General features: G+C 31.6%; 4 protein-coding genes across 6 annotated transcripts; all 4 read left to right on the top strand.

Annotated features, from left to right (window-relative positions):
• Positions 1–5,050: 5,050 nt before the first annotated feature.
• Positions 5,051–7,819, top strand: LOC105128379 (uncharacterized). Of its 3 annotated transcripts, none has more exons than XM_011030010.1 (3): positions 5,051–6,268; positions 7,388–7,394; positions 7,425–7,819. In XM_011030010.1, the coding sequence occupies exon 1, from the start codon at positions 5,167–5,169 to the stop codon at positions 6,259–6,261; it is 1,095 nt and encodes a 364-aa protein (XP_011028312.1). In that variant the 5' UTR covers positions 5,051–5,166; the 3' UTR covers positions 6,262–6,268; positions 7,388–7,394; positions 7,425–7,819. The 3 variants fall into 3 exon arrangements, with proteins under 3 accessions (XP_011028312.1, XP_011028311.1, XP_011028313.1); XM_011030009.1 differs by having other exon boundaries at positions 7,384–7,394; XM_011030011.1 differs by lacking the exons at positions 7,388–7,394; positions 7,425–7,819 and adding an exon at positions 6,686–7,122.
• Positions 7,820–10,896: 3,077 nt separating this feature from the next.
• On the top strand, positions 10,897–12,549 carry LOC105128378 (serine/threonine-protein kinase-like protein At5g23170). Its single transcript, XM_011030008.1, has one exon. The coding sequence runs from the start codon at positions 11,237–11,239 to the stop codon at positions 12,317–12,319; it is 1,083 nt and encodes a 360-aa protein (XP_011028310.1). The 5' UTR covers positions 10,897–11,236; the 3' UTR covers positions 12,320–12,549.
• Positions 12,550–15,201: 2,652 nt separating this feature from the next.
• Positions 15,202–17,231, top strand: LOC105128377 (serine/threonine-protein kinase-like protein At5g23170). Its single transcript, XM_011030007.1, has 2 exons — positions 15,202–16,673; positions 16,899–17,231. Exon 1 carries the CDS (start codon positions 15,537–15,539, stop codon positions 16,617–16,619), a length of 1,083 nt encoding a protein of 360 aa, XP_011028309.1. The 5' UTR covers positions 15,202–15,536; the 3' UTR covers positions 16,620–16,673; positions 16,899–17,231.
• Positions 17,232–18,822: 1,591 nt separating this feature from the next.
• Positions 18,823–23,628, top strand: YY1 (zinc finger (C2H2 type) family protein). Its single transcript, XM_011030006.1, has 6 exons — positions 18,823–19,057; positions 19,331–19,389; positions 19,720–19,919; positions 20,945–21,034; positions 21,944–22,087; positions 22,990–23,628. The coding sequence occupies exons 1-6, from the start codon at positions 18,954–18,956 to the stop codon at positions 23,530–23,532; spliced, it is 1,140 nt and encodes a 379-aa protein (XP_011028308.1). The 5' UTR covers positions 18,823–18,953; the 3' UTR covers positions 23,533–23,628.
• The last annotated feature ends 257 nt before the right edge of the window (positions 23,629–23,885 follow it).

Raw genomic sequence — 23,885 nt, 5'->3', positions numbered from 1 at the left:
TTACATCATATTCCAAAATGACGTGTCACAGGACTGTCAGAATTTTTTCAGCCTCCACGTGGTCTACTTCTTTGAAACGAGTGGTCTGTCGCTGTGTACAGCGTGAATTTGCTAGAATTTGTACAGTGCCCCCCCTCTTGAATTTTCAGTACTGAAATCCTCATTTCTTTCTGTATCCCTCAATTTCCCCTTTTGCCCTTTGACCCTGAATTTATTTCCTCTTTGCCAGAAATACAAATAGCAACAAATTAGGACTTAAAAAAAAAAAAAGAGTTAGCCACGACTTAATCCCTGTGGTTTATAAAAACAAATAAATTAATCCTTGTAGTATGAGTAGTCATTTGACTAGTGTTGACTATTTTTATTTTCACATCAATCCGTCCATCTTATCTACTTTTTTTTCCCTTCCTTTTTCTTAAAATAAAAAAGAAGATTAAGCAATAAATGAATTTTAAAAAATAGGGATTAGATGTATTGATTAATTCTGTTAAACTACAGGGACTAAATTATAATTACCTTGAAGCTTCGTCTGTCCCTCACTCTTAATTATAGATATAAAAAATCTTAATTTCAGTCCCTCATGAAGGATAAGATTTTGGCGGATTGCTTTGACCCATGAACAGAGACTTTCAGGCATCCTCGTCAGCATTTCTTCGGCTTTCAAATGCGCTCAGCTAAATTTTGGGGTACATGTAGGACCCGCTGCGTTTTTACGGGTGTATTCTAGAATTCGAACGCAATTTGAACATATTCTTAGAAAGGTAAGACAAATTAGAAAAATACATGAGAAATAATATATTTTTTAAACAATCTAGAATAACAGTTCTTTCAAAATTATGTATCTTTTTATTTGATTAACATGTATAAAAAATTAAAGTAGAATTTTATAAAAATTTAATAATTAAGAAATGAGATTTAAATAGAACTAGATATAACAAAAGCCATTATATATAATTATAATTAATTATGACTTTATTTAGTGTCCTTAAAGGGCGTATCTAGATTTATTTTATCAAAATTGTTCTATTAGTATAAAAAATACTAAAAATAAAATCTTGATGTGTTTTTAGTAATTTTTTTTTGTTTTATTTTTTTTCATATTTTTAAATAATATTTATATAATTTTATTTATTAAAAATATAATAATAATTTCAGTTTAATCTATATATATTTTATTTGTATTCAAGTTAAGACTAAAAATTCATCAGATTATCTAAAATTCTAAATTTTTTTATGTTTAATCTTAATTATTTTAATAATATTATCTTATCTCTTTTGTTTTTTTTTTTGTCATTATATTTTAAATCTTGTCTATTTAGAAAAATAATATGTCTTGAAATATGATTACATAATACATGCAATTGTATACAAATATATATTCTAAAATACCATCATTATTTTGAATTATAGATGTATATAAAAATAATATTCTTAAAAGTGGTTATATCAAGCTATATTATTTTTTAAATATCCTTTTAATTTGTGCTTTTTTATAAATCTAAAAAGTTTATAAAATTCAAATCAGTAATTTTTAACGAGTAAATTTAGAATTTAACTAGTTAAACTACATCTCTCAGTTATATTTCACGATGTTTAAAAAGGAATAAAGCTATTTGTTTTTTTAATAAAATAAAAGTTATTTTTTAATTACTTTATTTTATAGGTATTTTTGGAATTTTAATGGTTGAGTACTTTTGGTTTTTTTTTATTTCTTGAATATGCTTTTTTTCTTCTAGATTTAAATGGTAGAACGTTTTCATTTTTTATTTTATTGCTTAGATATTTTTATTTTTTTTAGCAATCATGGTGGCAAATCATTCTCATTTTCTTTTGTATTTCTCAAATGCTTTTGAAAAGTTTAATTAAGGACTGAGCATGACGTGCATATCACAAGATCCTCTTCTCCACATAAAATAGGTGCCAGATGGCAATTCAAGATAGAGGCAACGCGGCTACCAATTTTCTCCCCGGCAAGAATTAACAAGCCAAGTCGAAGTGAAGTTCTACAAAATAGGGAAAAATTGATTTTTCCTTTTAGATTTTTTGTTGAATGAATACAAAGAAACACGAGTCAAAGAATGATGAGTTTCATTTTATAATTCAATTTTTAAAAAAAAAAAAGTAAAAGAAGTAATCTTTCCACTAATAATACAACAAATCATTATAATTACATCAGTGATGAACACCAACTTTCTCTGTAACAGTACATCAAACATAATAATTTATGAGTTAATTTTTAAGATAGTTTTTATATGTGCCAACATATATTGACCTGCTTTCATAACAATTTTTTTTAAATATAAAAAAAATATAAAAAATATCTTAAATATTTAAAGTTTGATGGGATCACTAGATTTAATATTTTTGGGTTTGGTTACTCAACCACACATAAAAACATTAGAATTAGAACTAAATTGTTTTTACAAGAAAAAATAAAGGGAAAAAAAGAAATTTTTTTAATAGCAGAAAGATAGATTATTTCACTTAAACTCTAAAGTATCTTTATATTATATAAAAGTTAGGTAACGATAATTATTTTTCATTTAAGACTAAGTTGATTTTTTTTATTAAAATATTTTTATTTTTTATTTTAAAAATACTTTTAAAAAAATTCAAATTTTATTTTATTTTTTTCTATACTTTAAATTGATATTTTTTTAAAATATTTTTGTATTATTTTTTATATTCCTAGACAATTATACCCAAAAATATTGAGTATCACTTTATTGCTAATCTAGATCTAGCAGTTTTTGATAGAGAAAACATAAAAGACACCGCTCTTCAATAATCCTTTTTTAACTAAAAATAATAAAAACAACATTTTCATAATATTACAGTGTTATTCATAATGTAAACATTTTATATCTATAATATAATTATTAATATAATAAATTTATATTCAAGAAGGAATAAAGCTATTTGTTTTTTTAATAAAATAAAAGTTATTTTTTAATTACTTTATTTTATAGGTATTTTTGGAATTTTAATGGTTGAGTACTTTTGGTTTTTTTTTATTTCTTGAATATGCTTTTTTTCTTCTAGATTTAAATGGTAGAACGTTTTCATTTTTTATTTTATTGCTTAGATATTTTTATTTTTTTTAGCAATCATGGTGGCAAATCATTCTCATTTTCTTTTGTATTTCTCAAATGCTTTTGAAAAGTTTAATTAAGGACTGAGCATGACGTGCATATCACAAGATCCTCTTCTCCACATAAAATAGGTGCCAGATGGCAATTCAAGATAGAGGCAACGCGGCTACCAATTTTCTCCCCGGCAAGAATTAACAAGCCAAGTCGAAGTGAAGTTCTACAAAATAGGGAAAAATTGATTTTTCCTTTTAGATTTTTTGTTGAATGAATACAAAGAAACACGAGTCAAAGAGTGATGACTTTCATTTTATAATTCAATTTTTTTTCTAAAAAAGTAAAAGAAGTAATCTTTCCATTAATAATACAACAAATCACCATAATTATATCAGTGATGAACACCAAATTTTCTCCATAATAGTACATCAAACATAATAATTTATGAGTTAATTTTTAAGTTATTTTTTATATGTACCAACATATACTGACCTGCTTTCGTAACATTTTTTTTAAATATAAATTAAATATAAATAGTATAGAGAATATCTTAAATATTTTAGGTCTATTACATAATTAGATCTAGCATTCTTAAGTTTGGCTACCCAACCAAATATAAAAACATTAAAATTAAAACTGAATTATTTTTATAAAAAAATCAAAGAAAAAAAAAGTTTTTTAATCATGAAAAGATAGATTGCTTTACTTAAACTCTAAAGCATCTTCATATTATATAAAAGTTAGGTAATAATAATTATTTTTTATTTGAGATTAAGTTGATTTTTTTTATTAAAATATTTTTATTTTTTATTTTAAAAATACTTTTAAAAAAATTCAAATTTTATTTTATTTTTTTCTATACTTTAAATTAATATTTTTTTAATATTTTTGTATTATTTTTTATATTCCTAGACAACTAGACCTAAAGATATTGAGTATCACCTGATAGCTAAGCTAGATCTAACACTTTTTGACTGAGAAAACATAAAAGACAACGCTCTTCAACAATATTTTTTTAATTAAAAAATAATAAAAACAACACTTTCATAATATTATAGTGTTATTCATAGTGTAAACATTTTATATCTATAATATAATTATTAATATAATAAATTTACATCCATGCAGTACCTGCATAATATTTTTTCATGTTTTTTAAAATATTATAACATTAACTTTGAATAAAATGTTAAAATAAGTCAAACCAAAACTTTTCAATCCAATTAAAAATATTGAAAAACTCCATAATGCTATGAACACTTTGAATAAGCAAGCTTCATGGTTATTTTCATTTGATTTCAAGTGTGTTCCACAATCAAATATTAATTTCGTAATCAAAGAGGGATTGTATGTTGATGGGGTTGCAAAGCTGATGCAATTGCAACCAAGAACTTTGCTTATATTAAAACAATTTGGAAAATAAAAAAAAGAAATTTGTGATAATGAAGAGCTTGGGATGGGTGAGGAAGGAGATTTTGTGTATAATTAAGGTTTAATTCTCAACCTTCATGGTTTTTTATTTTTTAATAAAAAAATATTTTTAATATTATCATATTAAAATAATTTAAAAATAATTTTTAATTATAATTATGCCTATTCTAAAGGATAAAAAATAAGATTTAATTTGTTCTTAAACACTCTTTTAACATTAAAATATATAAATTTTTTTTTTATATAATTTCACGAAATTATATGGTAATAAATCATAAAATTTATTATGATTTATGCTCTAAAATATAATTAAAGAATGATTCGATCAAGATGCATGAAAGTACGGTAATAATTAATTTTTAAAGTATTTCTTGGTTGAAAATATATTAAAATAATATATTTTTTATTTTTTAAAATATTTTTGAAAATTCTTTTTAATTATGTATTTGTTAAAATATATTATTTATTCAATTTTGTTTTAAAACTAGTAGTTTAAACTGGGCTGTTGATTGTAATAACCCTATCGGATCCGGGACAGTGATAGCCTCACCTCAGTGAACATGTGGCCGTTGCTGCGCTGATTGCCGAAAACCCTAACGAAAACCCTTTCCCTCTGAGCAATTTCGAAACGGCCACCAATATTATAGCCATGAGGAGAAACCTTCTGCTTTCTCTGATTCAAAAACGTTGCTTGCAAACATCTTCATCGTCATTTACTGTTCAATTCCTTGTCAACTCTTGTGGGCTTCCTCTACAATCTGCCCTCTCAGTTTCCAAAAAGTTCCAAATCGATGAAAATAACCTCCATAAGCCCCAATCTGTCATCCAATTCTTGAAATCTAACGACTTTAAGGATACCCACATCGCCAAAACGATCGAGAAGTGGCCTGCTGTCCTCCATTCCAGAACAGAAGATACTCTCAAGCCTAAGTTTGACTTCTTCATAAAAAATGGCTTTGCGGGTCAGCTTCTGCCCCAGCTTATTGTATCGAACCCGGACGTTTTGAGAAGGCATCTGGGTTCTCATATTAAGCCATTTTTTGAGTTTTTGAAGCCTTTTTATGCCAGTAACGAGGAAGTGGTAGAAGCTATTATGCGTGCCCCATGGTTGTTGTCGATTCCTTTAAATGGTGATATGCAGTTAAATACCGATTTCCTGATAAAAGAGGGAGTGTCCATCGATAGAATAGCAAAACTGATGCAATGGCAACCAAGGGTTATGGGGCAGAAGCATGATAAGATGGTTTATGCAGTGGCTGCTACTAAAAAATTGGGCGTCCAACCAGGGGATAGTATGTTTGTACGTGTTCTTGCTGTGCTGGTTATAGTTTCTGAATCAACCTGGAGGAAGAGAATTGAGGTGATGAAAAGTATGGGTTGGAGTGAAGGTGAGGTTTTGTGTGCCTTTAAGCGATTCCCCCCGCTATTGACTTGTTCAGAGGAGAAAATCAGGGGCGCAATGGATTTTTTCTTTAATACCATGGAATTGGGACGGCAATCTTTAATTACCTATCCCTATTTTATTGGTTTCTCAATTGATAAAAGGGTTCGTCCAAGGTACAATGTTATGAAGGTTTTGGAGTCGAGAAAGCTAATTGAAGGAGATTGGAATATTGCTACTCCGCTAACAATCAGCGAGAAGAAGTTCCTGCTAAATTATGTTACCAAATATGCGGACAAAGCTCCAGATTTATTGCAGATATATGGCGGTACTGACAAGTCAAAAAGAACTCACTCTTTATGACAAAAAAGTAAGTATTGCTTCTGCAATGCACAGCTTAATAGTACTCTTAACTTGCTTCAGAAGTAGTTTGTGTGTGTGCTCGGATCAATTTATGTTTCTGATTTTATTGTTCAGTTCTTTCCTTTTGGAGTCCAAGAAACTGATTAATGGGACTAACATTTTGAGTTTGCTCGGCAATACGTGAGAATAAATACTTGAATAACTACCAATGATTGTCGATTTATTGGAGATATAAGACGGTACCAGCTAGAGTAAACTTCATGGAAGAGGGTTCCCTTGTGTAATGCACATCATCAGAGTCGTGTAAATTGCTTCAGTGACTGTTTCTTTCCGTGTTCATATTCCAATCTGTATTTCTCAGTTTGTTGAATGAGCGCTATATGTACATTTGGTTCTTACTGTCATCTCATGGTGATTCTCATACCCCTATCATTTGATTTTGGCTTTTGCTGGAGTTCGACCTATTGTTTCAACGCACTACACTTATATGGGAACATAGAAAACAACCACTGCATTGTAAAGATTGATAACATGATTCTGTCAAGGTACCATCTTATGAAGGTTTTGGAGTCGAATGAACTGGTTAAAGAGAAAAGAAACTTGCCCATTTGCTAAAAACACATGAGAAGAAAGTTTTGAAGAATTATGTTATTAAGTTTATGGATATTGTCCATTGCTTGTTCGAGATGTGTGTTGTACCAGCAACGCTAAATGGATAGCCGTAGGAGCAATTTACTTTTGAAATGTACCATGCAATGGCTTTCTAGAATTACCTCTAGAGTTACTTTTGCTTGGGTTTCATTCTATTTTGGTTAATTGATTTGTGGATATGACAAGTAATACAGGTTCATTTTCTGATCATTTTGGGCATTCTACTCTTAAAAAGTTCTCTCTTTATTGTTTGTTTTTCTGTCATCAATTTTATTTCTTTGTCAATCTTTCAGCCCGTGCAACATTTTCCACTGGATGTTTGATTTCTTTGCATTTATGCTGTAATCTTTTCTTTTTCGAGAATCATTTATGCAATACCTTAGAAGGCATTCTTAATTTTAAAGTTTTAAGCATAGGATTAACTGCATTTAAGATTTTAGAAGCGCTCTCTCTCGCACTCTATCAATCTAGACAGATAGTGCGTGTCTACGCGCCTGTATAGAAGAGTTTAGAAGCTCTGCAAGTCATGTCTTCCAAATGTTAGGAGTCGTGTTGCTGCTGGTTTGTGCACCAATACGGAAAAGGCTTGCAGTTGGTGAGCATGCTTGAAGTTCTGCATAAATTGGGATTTTCACTTGTCTCGGTGGGAGAATTTTCCGACCATTTTGCTAGGGACGTGGTGGTGCTAGCCCTACCTGGTGCTCATGTGCTCGCGCAGAAAGGGATGGCTTGACTGAGCAGAGCGTATGGAGATGATGATGGTTGGCCGTCTCTGGCATTCCAGTCTTCTCTTCTACCATCACTTGCCCCTTGTAAACATATAAAATCTAATTGAAACTCATCTTTGGTGAGGTAACGCCGCCAAGTCTAAGTCAAATGAGGAATCAATATAATAAATAAAGACAATTTCAAGAAAAAAAAAGGGTTTAAGGGTGTGTTTGTTATTGTAGCAATGGTAGTAGTTTAAAGTGTTTTTATTAGAAATATATTGAAATAATTTTTTTTATTTTTTAAAAATTATTTTTGATATTTGGATTTGTTAAAAAAGAATAAATTATAAAAGAAAAACACTTTCTAAAACAAAAATGCTTAACCTCGAATAACCACTTTTATATAGTGACCATTATAAGAAATGGAAATCAAAATCCCAACACGTGTAGAAAAATAAAAATAAAAACTAAAAAAATAAAAAATAAAACTAGCATTTCAGGCTTTTTTCTTTTTAAGGCCTTTGAGTCGAAAAACTCACTTCTATTGCACATAATGCAAAGATCAAATCAAAAGTTTAGATTATTTCTATCAAATAAGTTGTTTGACATGAACTCTCTTCTCTTCTTGGATCTAAACTTATTTATATGCTTCATAAATATATTTATATATTTGTTAGGCTTTTTATATGGTCTAGTTACAACAAATCCGTATTCGATAGTTCGTAATCTCCACCATCATGAAGACACCTAAAATTTACTTGGTTTGAGTTTTCATTCTATTGATGTTCATATATGTTGGATCAATTGCATGAAGGAGCTAAAAAAAGAAAACTTAAAGGCATTAAGTATTTTACGGTGACACGCGATATAATGTTTTTTTTTTTAACTGAATATTTTTTAAATACTATTAATGGTTTTATTAATAGATTAAGTTTGTTAGTATATTTCAGAAAATTGAGAAAGAATTACTATAATCATTGCCATGTTTAATCATTCATGATTTAATTTTATTGATAATATTAAAAAAATCACCAATAAAATTATATATATATATATATATATTATCATTTGATGTGTTTATTTCATTTGTAAATCTATTGATGATTATTTTACCTATAAAATTATAGATAACACAGGAATTGTTGATGAGATTTTTTTCAATGAACAATGACTATTTGTGAATTTGTTGTTAAAAATCATCTCGATAGACATTATGTCTAACTACCGACGGAATATAATATTCCGTCGGTAAATTTAAAAATTCTTGTAGTTGTTCCTAACCAGTTCTTAATTTGAAAGGATTAACTTTAGAAAATAAGAATTATTTGCATTGTTGATTGTAGAAGAGAATGAAATTGTTTCAAATGATAATAACGAGCTTGTTCAAGTTCAACCATTGCTGAAAGAATTTGAAGATGTTTTTGGCGAGATTCCTTTGAGTCTGCCATTTATGAGACAAATTCAGCAACATGGAGACCTTGTTCCTGGAGCTTCATTGCCGAATGAGGCTGCCTACAGATTGAATCAGGGAGAGTTGATGGTGATGAGACTAAGGGGGGAGGGCATGAGCCATTGTGCTATACCAGCCCCAAGTGCTCGATATGAACTCGGTTGCATCTTGTGGCCAAATTGGTTTAATGTTATATCGGTTTTTAATTTTGTGAAAAAGAACTTGGTTTGAGTTCTTGTAAAAAAAATAAAAATGAGGGACCAAAATTTACAAATGAACCTTCATCAAAAAACAATTTCTTTTTTGGTCATGTTTTTTTTTTACTCCAGCCTTAACTATTTTTCTTTCTTTTATTAGGGATTCCACTTGATGTTTATTTCTTATTATTTTTTTGTTAGATTATTATAGTCTTAAAATAATTTCTTAATATTTAGTTGGTTCTCGATCTTGCAAAAAAAAAAATTTAATTTTATTGATTGTGAAAAATAAAAAATAAAAAAACTAAAATTAAAAGTTAGAGGATTATTTTTATCAAATACTAGAATTAATTCCTATAGTTTTTAACCTTTAAATACCCATCATAAAATAAAATGAAATATGATAGTTTTGCCTTAAAAACCAGACAATCTTCCCCTTAAAAATAATAGTGATATTTATATATTAATTAAAATTAATATAAATTAAGGGTGGTTAAACTGATAATAATATATTTCTCGAAAGATATTGACTTTAAATTAATTATAAATTAAAAAAATAGAGAGTTTTATTATACTTCTTCTTACAAAGTACTATTCATTCATTAGAATAATGCTTTATTTTGTTTATTTTTTTTTAATTAATATTTTTTTTTAATTTAATTTTTTAATATTAGATTTTTTTTATTAGGATCACACTCTTATGATATAAATACCAGATTTGACGTATTAACCTGGTTCGACGACTTAACTCAGTTGACTCAGATTTTATTTTCTTCCAGTTTCATTATTTAATATTAATTTGATTAAAAATTAAATTTCATGATTTATTTTGTTTACTTTTTATTGGATCGTAATGATCTCATAACATGAGAATAATGCTTAACGGATTAACCTGAGTTAACTTGAGTTATTTTATATATATTTTATTTAATTATTTTATTTAATTATTTTATTTAATTATTTTATTCAATTTTGGATCGATTGTGAATTAAGTTTTATAATTTATCATAATTTATTTTTTATGAGAATATCTTGGTCTTAAGATTAAGGTCATGAGTTTTGATACTTTAACCTTAATTAAATTATGTTATTATTTTTTTCTTTTTAAGAGTTTATATTAGTCTCATTACGTGAGTCTCCAGTCCTTCAACATAGAACTTGTTTTTTATTAGATTGTCCATGTCTCATGATCTAGGCCGTGAGTTAACCTAATTAACTTATATTTTTTATATTTTTAATTATTTTTTTATTTTATTAATTAATATTGTGTTGAATTGAAAATTAGCTTTTATAATTTTTTTTATTTTTTTTATTAGATTATTTTAGTTTCATAACTTGGTAATAATGCATAATGGTTAACTCAGGTTAACTTAACTTATCTTTTATGTTATTTTTTAATTAAATTTTTTATAAATTTTATTATTAATATTAGTCCGATACGAATGATTAAAAATTAAATTTTATAATTTATTTTTTATATAGTTATTTATTAGAAAAAATGAAAAATTAATATTAAAATTTTTCTTTTTATTTTTTTTTTAAATTTAATATGACCGATAGTACAGGTGAATCATCTAGCATCTTCTAAATAAATAATAAATAAAATGAAAGAGTGGTGGGGAACAAAACGACCGACGGGGTCTCATCCCTCGTCAGAAGCGTTTCTTTTAACTAGGACAGCGCTGCTTTTGCTTTTCTCCAACTTTCTCTCTATCTCTTACTATCTTTTCCTTTCTTCAATAATTCTTCCATTATATTTATCCTTTTCATGCCACCCAAAGCTCCCTTTATTCTCTGCCTTCTACAACACCTTTTCCTTTCCATTTTCCAACTCCAGGAAGCCCCCACTTTCCCCTTCAACCAACCAGCTTGAGCCAGTAGTACTTGTTTTCTTTCTTTGTTTCACTTCAGTTTCTTTCACACCTAGCAAGTGCTTGTTAACGAACAGAAAAGAACAAGAAAGATCGATGGTGGAGCTTGACTATAAGGAACTTGTAAAGGCAACTGGAAGCTTCTCTCCTTCAAGACTCCTAGGAAAAGGAAGCCATGGATCAATCTACAAGGGCACACTTGAAGAAAATAAGCTTGTTGCGATCAAGAAATCATCTGTTGGCAGTGACCATGTCTCTATTGACAACTCCAAGAAGCTTGAGAATGAAATATGTGTTTTATCCTCCCTACGTGAAAGTCCTTATGTCATCAACTTTCTTGGAACGAGTCATGATGATGATCACTACTCAACTTGCAAGGAGAAGAACAGGCTTTTGGTTATGGAGTACATGCCTTGCGGTTCTCTCCATGACTTGTTGCATGTTGATGCCACTCCACCATCATGGCCTAAACGAGTAGAAATTGCTATCCAAATCGCAAGGGCAATCCAATTCCTTCACGAGGGCAAGCCTTTGGTTATTCACAGAGACATTAAATCTGCTAATGTTTTGTTTGATTTAAATTGGAAGGCTAAGTTGGCCGATTTTGGACTTGCTGTGCTGCGCGTGGATTCATCATCAAGCCCTGATCACGAGACTCAACCGGCTGGCACTATTGGGTACTTGGATCCTTGTTACACCACACCTAGCAAACTAAGCACCAAGAATGATGTTTTCAGCTATGGAGTTGTTTTGTTAGAGATCGTTAGCTGTCAAAAAGCGATCGATGTTTCTAGGCGGCCGGCTTCAATAGTTGATTGGGCAGTGCCATTGATTGAGAAGCAAAGATTGATGGAAATATGTGACGCGAGAATCGCTTTGCCAACATTCATGGAGGGCACGATTAAGCACTTGTTATATGTAGCATCGCGTTGTGTCTCATGCAAGGAAGAAAGCCGTCCATCAATTAGTGAAATTGTTATGGGGATGGATAAGAATTGCTTGGTTGGAAGAGTAAAAATCCCCAGTTGGACAAGTCTCATGAGGAGTGTGATGCTAATGAGAAGGCCGAGAAAGTTTCTTAAGCAATGGCAGGAGGAAAAATGTGATAATCTACACAGTAAAATTTCAAAAGGGAAGGTATATTTATGGGAGATATTGGCTAATATCACACAAAATTGAATCATCTTGGTCAAGTTGGTTCAATCAACTAGACCAGTCAAGGGGCTGGTCATCCAGTTTTTTTTTTAGATTAACGTGGATATCCGAGCCAGTTTGCACGCATCATGACTAATCCCACGAGTCTTGAAGTTAATGATCATGTAAGCCTCTAGTGGCTATCATATGAGCAACCAAGAACTTGAACCTGAAAGCACAAGGAGCAAATCCTTTAATTCCAAGTCTTTATCACTTAGCCACCAATAGTTTACACAGTTCTACAGTTCTATTTTTGGTTACACGACTGGTGTGTCTTTTAGTGAACAATCAACCTGCAGCGCAAGTAGTCCAAGCAGAAGATTGCCAAAAGTTGGTGCGCGAAGCTTACAGCAACAAAGGTTGGTTTGATGCCCTGTCATTCCATGGTGAAGTTACAAATATATATGTATGCTTCCACTTTCTTGTCCCATATCCTTTTATATTATACGTGTTCTATTGCATTGGTGGGGTGCACTCAATTATGTAATTATCATAAGGAACCTGTTTGAGTGGCCTAGCTTTTAATCTCAATTCTTGATCACATATTTTAATATGAGGTTTTATTAGAACTTTAGGAAGTGAATGTTTGATAACGTTATGTATAATGTTTCCTAATTGATAAAATATTAAAATGTTGTTTTTTTTATTATTGTTTTTAACACTAACATATAAAACTATTGACAAAACCTTAAAACAACATCATTTTAATACTTTTTTATGCACAAAACACTCAAAAAAACATAAACCATCGCAGTTACAGACTGTAATCAATTAAACCTAGATGCAGTAGAGTCAGTTGTCGATTGTTGATCAGCAGTTCACTCAATCACACACACAGACGCAAGAGGCCCACTGGATTAGTGGTAACGTGCGCGCCAACAAGGAGGAGATTAGCAGTTCCATTCCTTGTGCCACCATGTATTCTTACTTCTTTTCCTTCGAAGTGAGCGAGTGCCCCATGCCCATGGCAGGCAGACAGACAAAAACAACTCACAAAGATACATGTTACAGCTAAACACGTTACATAAAAGAAAAACAATGTTAACATCTACGGAGTCAATATGGAATGATGAAGACAACCTGTTGGGGTTTTCTTGATGAATGATATGATAACTAATGTAGTGGTTAATCAAGATTTCCAAGAAAATGATCCTAATCCATCTAATTAAGGCAGTGGTTCCTTTGAAAGAGACTGAATCGATTGCAGAAAAATGTATTGGTTTTCATATTCTTGAACCTGCGAATTTACATGATGTTAATAAAGTATATTTGGTAAACATTAAAAAACACTAAAAAAATAAAGTAGTTATTGCATTTCCAAACATTCAATATTGATATAAATTAATTTTTTTTAAAGGGCAGATGATAAAAATTCAATTAAAAAATTTAAACAGTTAGATAATTGAAATTTTAAAATATAATTTATATTATTTTATATTATACTCTCTTAAAAACAATTCTTTAAATTTGAAATCTGTAAAGTTTTCATCACCTTATATTTAATTTTATTAAATCAATAAAAATAATAATATTTAAATTCATAATCCCATAGTTATTAAAACTTTAATATCATATTAATTAACTAATTTAATTTAAAATTTAAAATTATTAAATTAATATTATTTGATGTAATTTATATTATTAATTAAGAGAACCGCAATAGTTGGAGGATTTGAAAGACAAGAATCCGCAGATGGTCAAGATGCAACCGTGGCTGTGAAGTTTCTTGAGGATTATTGTTTCAAAATACATGGTAATGCAGGAGGAGTAACCCTTTGCATGATCAAACTACTTGGTTTAACCCTTTTTTTCTCCTCCTTTTTCCCACTTACCACGCAGAATTCATAGTCACAAAGGGACCACCCCGGCTAAGAGTTTTCGGGATTTTTGCACTATATAAGATGGGTTTAGCTGATAACTTCCATGGGTATCGGCTAAGGTTCTTTAATAGTACTGAATAGGTGTGCTGTCACATGAATTCATTGATTCTCCCGGTTATTCTTGACAAGGAGTTGGATTCACCTGTATATTTTGAGAGATCCAAGATGAATTTTACACGTCCAGTATGTGGAGTCTCTTAAAAATTAAATTTCATGATTTATTTTGTTTACTTTTTATTGGATCGTAATGATCTCATGACATGAGAATAATGCTTAACGAATTAACTTGAGTTATTTTATATATATTTTATTTAATTATTTGATTTAATTTTATTATTTAATATTGGATCGCTTGTGAATTAAGTTTTATAATTTATCATAATTTATTTTTTATGAGAATATCTTGATCTTAAGATTAAGATCATGAACTTTGATACTTTAACCTTAATTAAATCATGTTATTATTTTTTTTCTTTTTTAGAGTTTATATTAGTCTCAGAGTCTCGAGTCCTTCAACATAGAACTTGTTTTTTATTAGATTGTCCATGTCTCATGATCTAGGCCGTGAGTTAACCTAATTAACTTATATTTTTTATATTTTTAATTATTTTTTTATTTTATTAATTAATATTGTGTTGAATTGAAAATTAGCTTTTATAATTTTTTTTATTTTTTTTATTAGATTATTTTAGTTTCATAACTTGGTAATAATGCATAATGGTTAACTTAACTTATCTTTTATGTTATTTTTTAATTAATTTTTTTATAAATTTTTTTATTAATATTAGTCTGATACGAATGATTAAAAATTAAATTTTATAATTTATTTTTTATATAGTTATTTATTAGAAAAAATGAAAAATTAATATTTAAATTTTTCTTTTTATTTTTTTTTAAATTTAATGTGACCGATAGTACACGTGAATCATCTAGCATCTTCTAAATAAATAATAAATAAAATGAAAGAGTGGTGGGGAACAAAACGACCGACGGGGTCTCATCCCTCGTCAGAAGCGTTTCTTTTAACTAGGACAGCGCTGCTTTTGCTTTTCTCCAACTTTCTCTCTATCTCTTACTATCTTTTCCTTTCTTCAATAATTCTTCCATTATATTTATCCTTTTCATGCCACCCAAAGCTCCCTTTATTCTCTGCCTTCTACAACACCTTTTCCTTTCCATTTTCCAACTCCAGGAAGCCCCCACTTTCCCCTTCAACCAACCAGCTTGAGCCAGTAGTACTTGTTTTCTTTCTTTGTTTCACTTCAGTTTCTTTCACACCTAGCAAGTGCTTGTTAACGAACAGAAAAGAACAAGAAAGATCGATGGTGGAGCTTGACTATAAGGAACTTGTAAAGGCAACTGGAAGCTTCTCTCCTTCAAGACTCCTAGGAAAAGGAAGCCATGGATCAGTCTACAAGGGCACACTTGAAGAAAACAAGCTTGTTGCGATCAAGAAATCATCTGTTGGCAGTGACCATGTCTCTATTGACAACTCCAAGAAGCTTGAGAATGAAATATGTGTTTTATCCTCCCTACGTGAAAGTCCTTATGTCATCAACTTTCTTGGAACGAGTCATGATGATGATCACTACTCAACTTTCAAGGAGAAGAACAGGCTTTTGGTTATGGAGTACATGCCTTGCGGTTCTCTCCATGACTTGTTGCATGTTGATGCCACTCCACCATCATGGCCTAAACGAGTAGAAATTGCTATCCAAATCGCAAGGGCAATCCAATTCCTTCACGAGGGCAAGCCTTTGGTTATTCACAGAGACATTAAATCTGCTAATGTTTTGTTTGATTTAAATTGGAAGGCTAAGTTGGCGGATTTTGGACTTGCTGTGCTGCGCGTGGATTCATCATCAAGCCCTGATCACGAGACTCAACCGGCTGGCACTATTGGGTACTTGGATCCTTGTTACACCACACCTAGCAAACTAAGCACCAAGAATGATGTTTTCAGCTATGGAGTTGTTTTGTTAGAGATCGTTAGCTGTCAAAAAGCGATCGATGTTTCTAGGCGGCCGGCTTCAATAGTTGATTGGGCAGTGCCATTGATTGAGAAGCAAAGATTGATGGAAATATGTGACGCGAGAATCGCTTTGCCAACATTCATGGAGGGCACGATTAAGCACTTGTTATATGTAGCATCGCGTTGTGTCTCATGCAAGGAAGAAAACCGTCCATCAATTAGTGAAATTGTTATGGGGATGGATAAGAATTGCTTGGTTGGAAGAGTAAAAATCCCCAGTTGGACAAGTCTCATGAGGAGTGTGATGCTAATGAGAAGGCCGAGAAAGTTTCTTAAGCAATGGCAGGAGGAAAAATGTGATAATCTACACAGTAAAATTTCAAAAGGGAAGGTATATTTATGGGAGATATTGGCTAATATCACACAAAATTGAATCATCTTGGTCAAGGTTGGTTCAATCAACTAGACCAGTCAAGGGGCGGTCCACCGAATTTTTTTTTTTAATTTATCGTGGGGGTCCGGGCCAGCTTGCGCGTATCACGACTAATTCCACGGGTATTAAAGTTAACGACCATGTAAATCTCCAGTGGCTATCATATAAGCAACCAAGAACTTGAACCTGAGACTACAGAGAGCAAACTCTTTAATTCCAATCTTTACCACTTAGCCACTCTTTAGTTCTAAGTCTTTATCACTCACACCAATGGTTTACACAGTTCTATTTTTGGTTACACGACTGGTGTGTCTTTTAGTGAACAATCAACCTGCAGCGCAAGTAGTCCAAGCAGAAGATTGCCAAAAGTTGGTGCGCGAAGCTTACAGCAACAAAGGTTGGTTTGATGCCCTGTCATTCCATGGTGAAGTTACAAATATATATGTATGCTTCCACTTTCTTGTCCCATATCCTTTTATATTATACGTGTTCTATTGCATTGGTGGGGTGCACTCAATTATGTAATTATCATAAGGAACCTGTTTGAGTGGCCTAGCTTTTAATCTCAATTCTTGATCACATATTTTAATATGAGGTTTTATTAGAACTTTAGGAAGTGAATGTTTGATAACGTTATGTATAATGTTTCCTAATTGATAAAATATTAAAATGTTGTTTTTTTTATTATTGTTTTTAACACTAACATATAAAACTATTGACAAAACCTTAAAACAACATCATTTTAATACTTTTTTATACACAAAACACTCAAAAAAACATAAACCATCGCAGTTACAGACTGTAATCAATTAAACCTAGATGCAGTAGAGTCAGTTGTCGATTGTTGATCAGCAGTTCACTCAATCACACACACAGACGCAAGAGGCCCACTGGATTAGTGGTAACGTGCGCGCCAACAAGGAGGAGATTAGCAGTTCCATTCCTTGTGCCACCATGTATTCTTACTTCTTTTCCTTCGAAGTGAGCGAGTGCCCCATGCCCATGGCAGGCAGACAGACAAAAACAATTCACAAAGATACATGTTACAGCTAAACATGTTACATAAAAGAAAAACAATGTTAACATCTACAGAGTCAATATGGAATGATGAAGACAACCTGTTGGGGTTTTCTTGATGAATGGTAAAGATGCACCCGTGGCTGTGAAGTTTCTTGAGGATTATTGTTGCCAAATACATGGTAATGCAGGAGGAGTAACCCTTTGCATGATCAAACTACTTGGTTTAACCCTTTTTTTCTCCTCCTTTTTCCCACTTACCACGCAGAATTCATAGTCACAAAGGGACCACCCCGGCTAAGAGTTTTCGGGATTTTTGCACTATATAAGATGGGTTTAGCTGATAACTTCCATGGGTATCGGCTAAGGTTCTTTAATAGTACTGAATAGGTGTGCTGTCACATGAATTCATTGATTCTCCCGGTTATTCTTGACAAGGAGTTGGATTCACCTGTATATTTTGAGAGATCCAAGATGAATTTTACACGTCCAGTATGTGGAGTCTCGGCAAGATCCATGGTTGCAGATACTGGTGGAAGTGTTGTTTTTGAATGAATCCATATCTGTTAGTGAAAAAACTCAAACTTGAAAGGCTGTGAACTTGTTTTGTTTCTTGCCCGTTTCGGAACGTGATTGTTGAAATTTTATTTTTTTTTAAATAATTTTTTTTATATTTTCAAATCATTTTAATTTACTAATATTAAAAATATTTTTTTAAAATTAAATTTTTTTTATTTTAATATATTTCTAAATAAAAAATACTTTAAATCATCACCATTACCATAATCCTAAACACATTTTAAAGATAATTTTTAAAATGTGGTAAATTATAAGTAGGGTAGTGGTTAATTTTTAAAATATAATTCTTTTATGAAGATATTAAAATAATTTTTTATATTTTTTAAAATTTATTTCTAATATTAAAACATCAAAATAAATTAAATAAACTAAAATATATATTTTAAACTTTTTTAAAAAATAATTTGAAATTCAATACCAAACACTCCTATAAACCTGGCTGGCTTGGTGCGTTGAGACATGGACGGGCAGGGTTTCGAAAAAATAAAATAAAATAGAAAGAACTTATTGTTTAGAGACTAATTGGACATCCCTGTCATATTCAGGGTACCGAGTTGTAGTTAACACATAGAAAGTCGATTAGGGAGTCATCCAACATGTCTCGGCTTTCCTTGAGAAACAGGGACACGGTCGAAGCTCTATTGTCCATGCATGCTCCATATCTTCTCTCTATCTCCTTATCCCTAACCCTAACCCAAGTTTTATTCAAATTATCTATTGCTGCCATTGAAGAAAAACATGGAGGCTCATCATCATCATCATCATCAGTTCACTCACAATATATTTGAGAGACGCCCCATTATCAGATCAAAGACTCCTGCTGTTAAATGGTTCAAAGAATGGTAATTCCTCTAATTCTCTTCTTTTTCTCAATTCCTGTCCGCTGTACAATTATATTTCTTTCTTTTCATTGTTATGCATTTTGGGTTTTTCAATTAGGAGCCAAAAGACTCGATTTTTATTATTTTTCTTGTTTACTGAATTCGTCTTTTCTTTTCTTATAGCTTTCTGTTTGGTTTCTTTGAAAACTTGGGTTAGGTGTTTCTTTTTTGGAACATGGGTTGATGAATTGTCCAATCCCAACAATCTGATCGATTTTGCTTCTGTTGTCTCAGGGTGCCTCAGGATGTGGTTGCAACTGGTGGAAGGTGTTCTCTTTTCAAATGGGTAACAGGTAAATTATGTTAGTACATTTCCTTTTTAAGTGATCACATTTGTTTTTCTTAACAGAATATAATGTTTTTCTTTGTGCAAATCTATGGAGAATCATTAAATTTGCTTCATGTTTTATGTTTGAAGTATATGCCTTTGTCTTCTTTAATCAATATCACATTTCAATGCAGATGACGTAAGACTTGGCAATTAATTTGCTTACCTGAGGTTTTGTTTTGTAGAGCCTTCTTGCAGTTATGGAAGAAGATAGAAGTTGTTGAGAGGTTTCTCAGTTGAATGAATTTTGATATGCTAATCCTACCTAACTATGTTCTTTGTTCTGTTACGTTAGAGAACCAATTAAATGCCTTGAGAGAGAAGGCAAAAGAGCCCCCAGCACCAGAGCCAGAACCAGAGCCTACTACTGAGGTTCTTTTCCTTTGCAGTTTTGAAGGGTGTGGAAAGACCTTTATTGATGCAGGTGCTTTGAGGAAGCATTCTCATATACATGGAGAGAGACAATATGTTTGTCACTATGATGGATGCGGAAAGGTGCTTAACTTAAACTTTTTTGGTTTTATTTTGTTTCTTGAAGATATTATGTTTGTGTGGTGAAACCTTTGAGTGTTTGTATATATACTTTGCAATTTGAGAAGAGAAATAGTGATGAAATGTCAACATCATGAGGCATTTGAAATATTTAGGCAGTGAAGAGAGGACACACTACACTTCTAATTCAAATCATAGAAGAACTGTTTTAAGTATTCTTGAGCAGCTGTGAAGTGGTGAAAAAATGAATGATAAGTAACATGGTTTTGGTGACTCTGGATTATTTATGCCTGTAGAAGCTACAACTACTGCTACCATGAAAGCCAGTGTTGTTTACTTTCATGGTTCAACATTTGTGTTCCTTATGATGAGGTCTCATTATGATTTTGGAATGTCCCCATGACGGTAATTTCTGTTAAGCTGAGAGGGAAAGCTTGAGAGAACACATTCAGTTGGAATTTTGACAAATCATGTTGGAGGTCAACTACTTACAACCTGACACTGAATTTCTTTTTTTTTTTTTTTAATTAACATGAGTGTTTAAGCTAGCTTGTGCGCACCTCGACTAATCCCACGGGCTCTGAAGTTAACGACCATGTAAGCCTTAGTGGTCCTGAGGTTTGTGGGACTCGAATTGGTGACCTCTAGGAAACAAACTTCGGGTCTGATCAGTTGAGCTATACCCCTCAAGGATTTGAACTTCTTGTTATTAATTTCATGAGTGCTGGAGAAATAATTAGAAGAGGTTGATAGTTGATGTCAAAATCACATATCAGAAAGAGAAAATGGGAAAAACAAGAGTGCTCAAGGTTATTTGTTGTTGAAATTGTGCAATTAACCTACATATGCAGCATAGATTTCTGTAATGATCGAGCCTAATGCATCCTTAAGTGTAATTTTGTAGCAAACAAGCTTTTTTTTTTTCATTTTATTCTTAACATTCAAATGTTATAATTCTCATAAACATTTTACTATTTCCTTTTTCTGAGCTTGTATTATGGTGTTTAACTGTTGTGTATATGCTGCAGAAATTTTTGGATAGTTCCAAGTTGAAAAGACACTTTTTAATTCATACAGGGGAAAGAGATTTCATATGTCCTCATGAAGGCTGTGGTAAGGTGATAAATCTATCCACTAACATTTTTCTTTTAATTAGTTGACACCTTGATGGTTAGATTGTTATGTTCTCTATGAATGATATTCATGTTTCTCGTGTGCATAAATTAATTCTTCCATTACTATCTCACATTCAGGTTTCTTATTATTTTTCATTCTCATTTATCAATCAGTTTGTTGATTTTTCCAAATTCCACAATTAAAGTTTGAACCTGTATTTTAACCTCAGCAATTTGGAGGCATTTAAGTTGTAAATTTTTTTTTTCATGCCAATTTCAGTTTTGTTCTCCATATTGAGTTTAATTGGATATGCATCCACTTGTTATATATAAAAAAAAAAATCTAAAAATAAAAGACTCATCTTTGCGTGTTATTTTTCATTGAGAAAGGAACAACTTAAAAAGGGAAACTGTGAAAAATATATCTACTGTGTTTCCCAAATTCAGGGGAACAATCAGTTGGAGAAATGCTACATTTGTGCAAGAAATCCTGATTACTGTTTTCAATGAGAATTTTTTCGAAAAAGTTCCCAATTTTTCATAACTTAACATGCCTTGGACAATTGGTTTGGAGGTTGAATGGGTCAAAGAACCTTTTTTTCTCTCTGTTTTTTATTTTATTTTTATTTTTTTAAGGGACAGGGAAGGGTTGGTTGATTGTTGCACTTGGCAGATGATTAGGAGGTTCAAAGAGAATTGTTGGTTCAAGTTATGCAGGAATCCAAGGCAGAAAACTGATGTGTTCACTGTTCTAGGCTCTTGTGAGAGTTATCATCTGTGACAGATTGATGACTTGTTTTACATCATTGTATATCGTGTGCTTCAGATGGCTTCTTTACTTGTGTTGTGGTGGATGCATCACTTAATATTCAGGGCTGTACTTCTGTCTAATTTCGATTTTGGTTGATTCAGGCATTCTCTTTGGATTTCAACCTGAGATCACACATGAAAACACATTCACAAGAAAACTATCATATCTGTCCATACTCAGAATGTGGAAAGAGATATGCTCATGAATACAAGCTGAAGAACCACATTGCATCTCATCATGAAAAGGTAAGTTCCAATCATTCACTTGTAATGCTTTTGGCATGCCATTCCACAGTTAAATAGTTGAGCTGTTTCTGCATCAATTCATTTACTTTCTTAATTGAAAGTCATTTAAAGCGGCTATCAACATATACTATGTACCATGATGCTCTTGGACAAATTGATAGCATTTGCTTTTCTACTGTCTTGATGTTTTAAGTTATTTCTGATGTTTGTTGATGAAGGTACCTTGATGCACTGACTGTTCAATGTTATACCATATCTCTAGCATTTGTTGACATTGATTTTTTAAAATAAAGTACTTTTTGTATGCAAGATAAGGTAGAGATGAAAAAACCTTGGATTTTGGAGTAAAAGTTGTAACACAATTTCAAATGCCCTAATGGCTTGGAGTTCTCAGAACTATACCACATGCAATGCAGATTGGATTGATTTAGATTATAATTGGATTGATTTAGATTATAGTTGGATTGATTTAGATTATAGTTTGGGATTGATTCAACCTTGTGAGGAAATTTGATGGGTTATACTTGTAACCTGAGAACCAAGTATTTGGGAGGAATTTTGGAACAAATGGTGGGCTAGTAATGGATAAGTAGTGGAAATCTCGTCCCCATTGAAGGACTAATCTGAATCAAAAACTTTGCACCGAAAAGAATTTTGTTGCATTTTCAGTTTAAAGATGCAATTTGACACAAATCAATGTCATGTGGTTCTTACATGTTGGATTGCAACTCGTAATATGGCGTGAACATATTCTCTCTTTTCATGGAACCATCCACACTTTAAGGGCCAAGCCATCCCTTACTATGGATGAAGTCACTGCTCAGACAGGGGACTTTTAGTGTATTACGTTAAATCACTTGAAAATTTAGTTCTGATCCTCAGAATTTTCTTTAATTCTACAGAATCCGACTCCAGAAGTGGTGAAATATGCCACACCTCCAGAGAGGATACCTAAGAATGCCAAGACTCCTCCAGGGATTTATGGCTCTGCATCATCAGATCGACCATACATTTGCCCTTATGAAGGGTGTGAAAAGGATTACATCCATGAATACAAGCTCAAACTCCATCTGAGAAGAGAGCATCCTGGCCACATGGCAGATGAGAATGCTGAGAATGCAACACCTAATGCTGACAATGAAATGGATGAAGCCAGTGATCAAGATGCTTATAGTGGAAAGCGTGTGAATGGGAAAAGTCAGAAACACAGCAGGTCTAAGCCAAACTTGAAGATGCCTCCTGTAAAAATCAGACAACGGAAAGGCTCAAGTCCATCACCTGCCGCATTGAATGTAGTGAAAAAACCTTGGACATTTAAGGATGAGACTTATGAAGAAGAAGAAGATAGTGAAGAAACCGAGGAAGAGGATCGTGACAATGCAGAGGATGGATGGAGGTATGGAGGAAACGAGGATGATGATGAAGAGACAGAGGATGAAGACTAGGGCACTTCGCTATCATTTGGGGTTTGCGCATGTAGTAGTTCTAAATAAAAATAAAAAAATGCTAAAATTTAAATAAATACATAATTTTTTGGCCCAGCTCCTCTACCCCAACAGAAGTTGTTCTTAAAACTTTTGTTTCTTTACTCGAACCTTATTTCATAAAAAAAAAAAAACTACTGGATACATAACTATTATACATACTTCAAATATTATTTAAATCCTAAATTAGGGCGATTAGCTATGGTTCAACAGTAAGTGTTTCTTCTTTTTCAAGGGGTTTTAAATCCTGTCAAATGACAAATTTCAACTTAAAAATTTAAGTTGCTGAATATATATATATATAGTCAGACAAG

This window comes from Populus euphratica, unplaced genomic scaffold (genome assembly GCF_000495115.2).
Source record: "Populus euphratica unplaced genomic scaffold, PopEup_1.0 scaffold14.1, whole genome shotgun sequence".
NCBI lineage: Eukaryota > Viridiplantae > Streptophyta > Magnoliopsida > Malpighiales > Salicaceae > Populus > Populus euphratica.
This window is presented reverse-complemented; position numbering and strand designations above follow the sequence as displayed.

Excerpts from the sequence above, each read along its gene's own strand:
- LOC105128379 (XM_011030010.1), top strand. The coding sequence starts at position 5,167 with ATGAGGAGAAACCTTCTGCTTTCTCTGATTCAAAAACGTTGCTTGCAA.
- LOC105128378 (XM_011030008.1), top strand. The coding sequence starts at position 11,237 with ATGGTGGAGCTTGACTATAAGGAACTTGTAAAGGCAACTGGAAGCTTC.
- LOC105128377 (XM_011030007.1), top strand. The coding sequence starts at position 15,537 with ATGGTGGAGCTTGACTATAAGGAACTTGTAAAGGCAACTGGAAGCTTC.
- YY1 (XM_011030006.1), top strand. The coding sequence starts at position 18,954 with ATGGAGGCTCATCATCATCATCATCATCAGTTCACTCACAATATATTT. Across the intron at positions 19,390-19,719 it reads TCTTTTCAAATGGGTAACAG|AGAACCAATTAAATGCCTTG; the intron begins GTAAATTATGTT and ends CTGTTACGTTAG. Across the intron at positions 22,088-22,989 it reads TTGCATCTCATCATGAAAAG|AATCCGACTCCAGAAGTGGT; the intron begins GTAAGTTCCAAT and ends TTAATTCTACAG.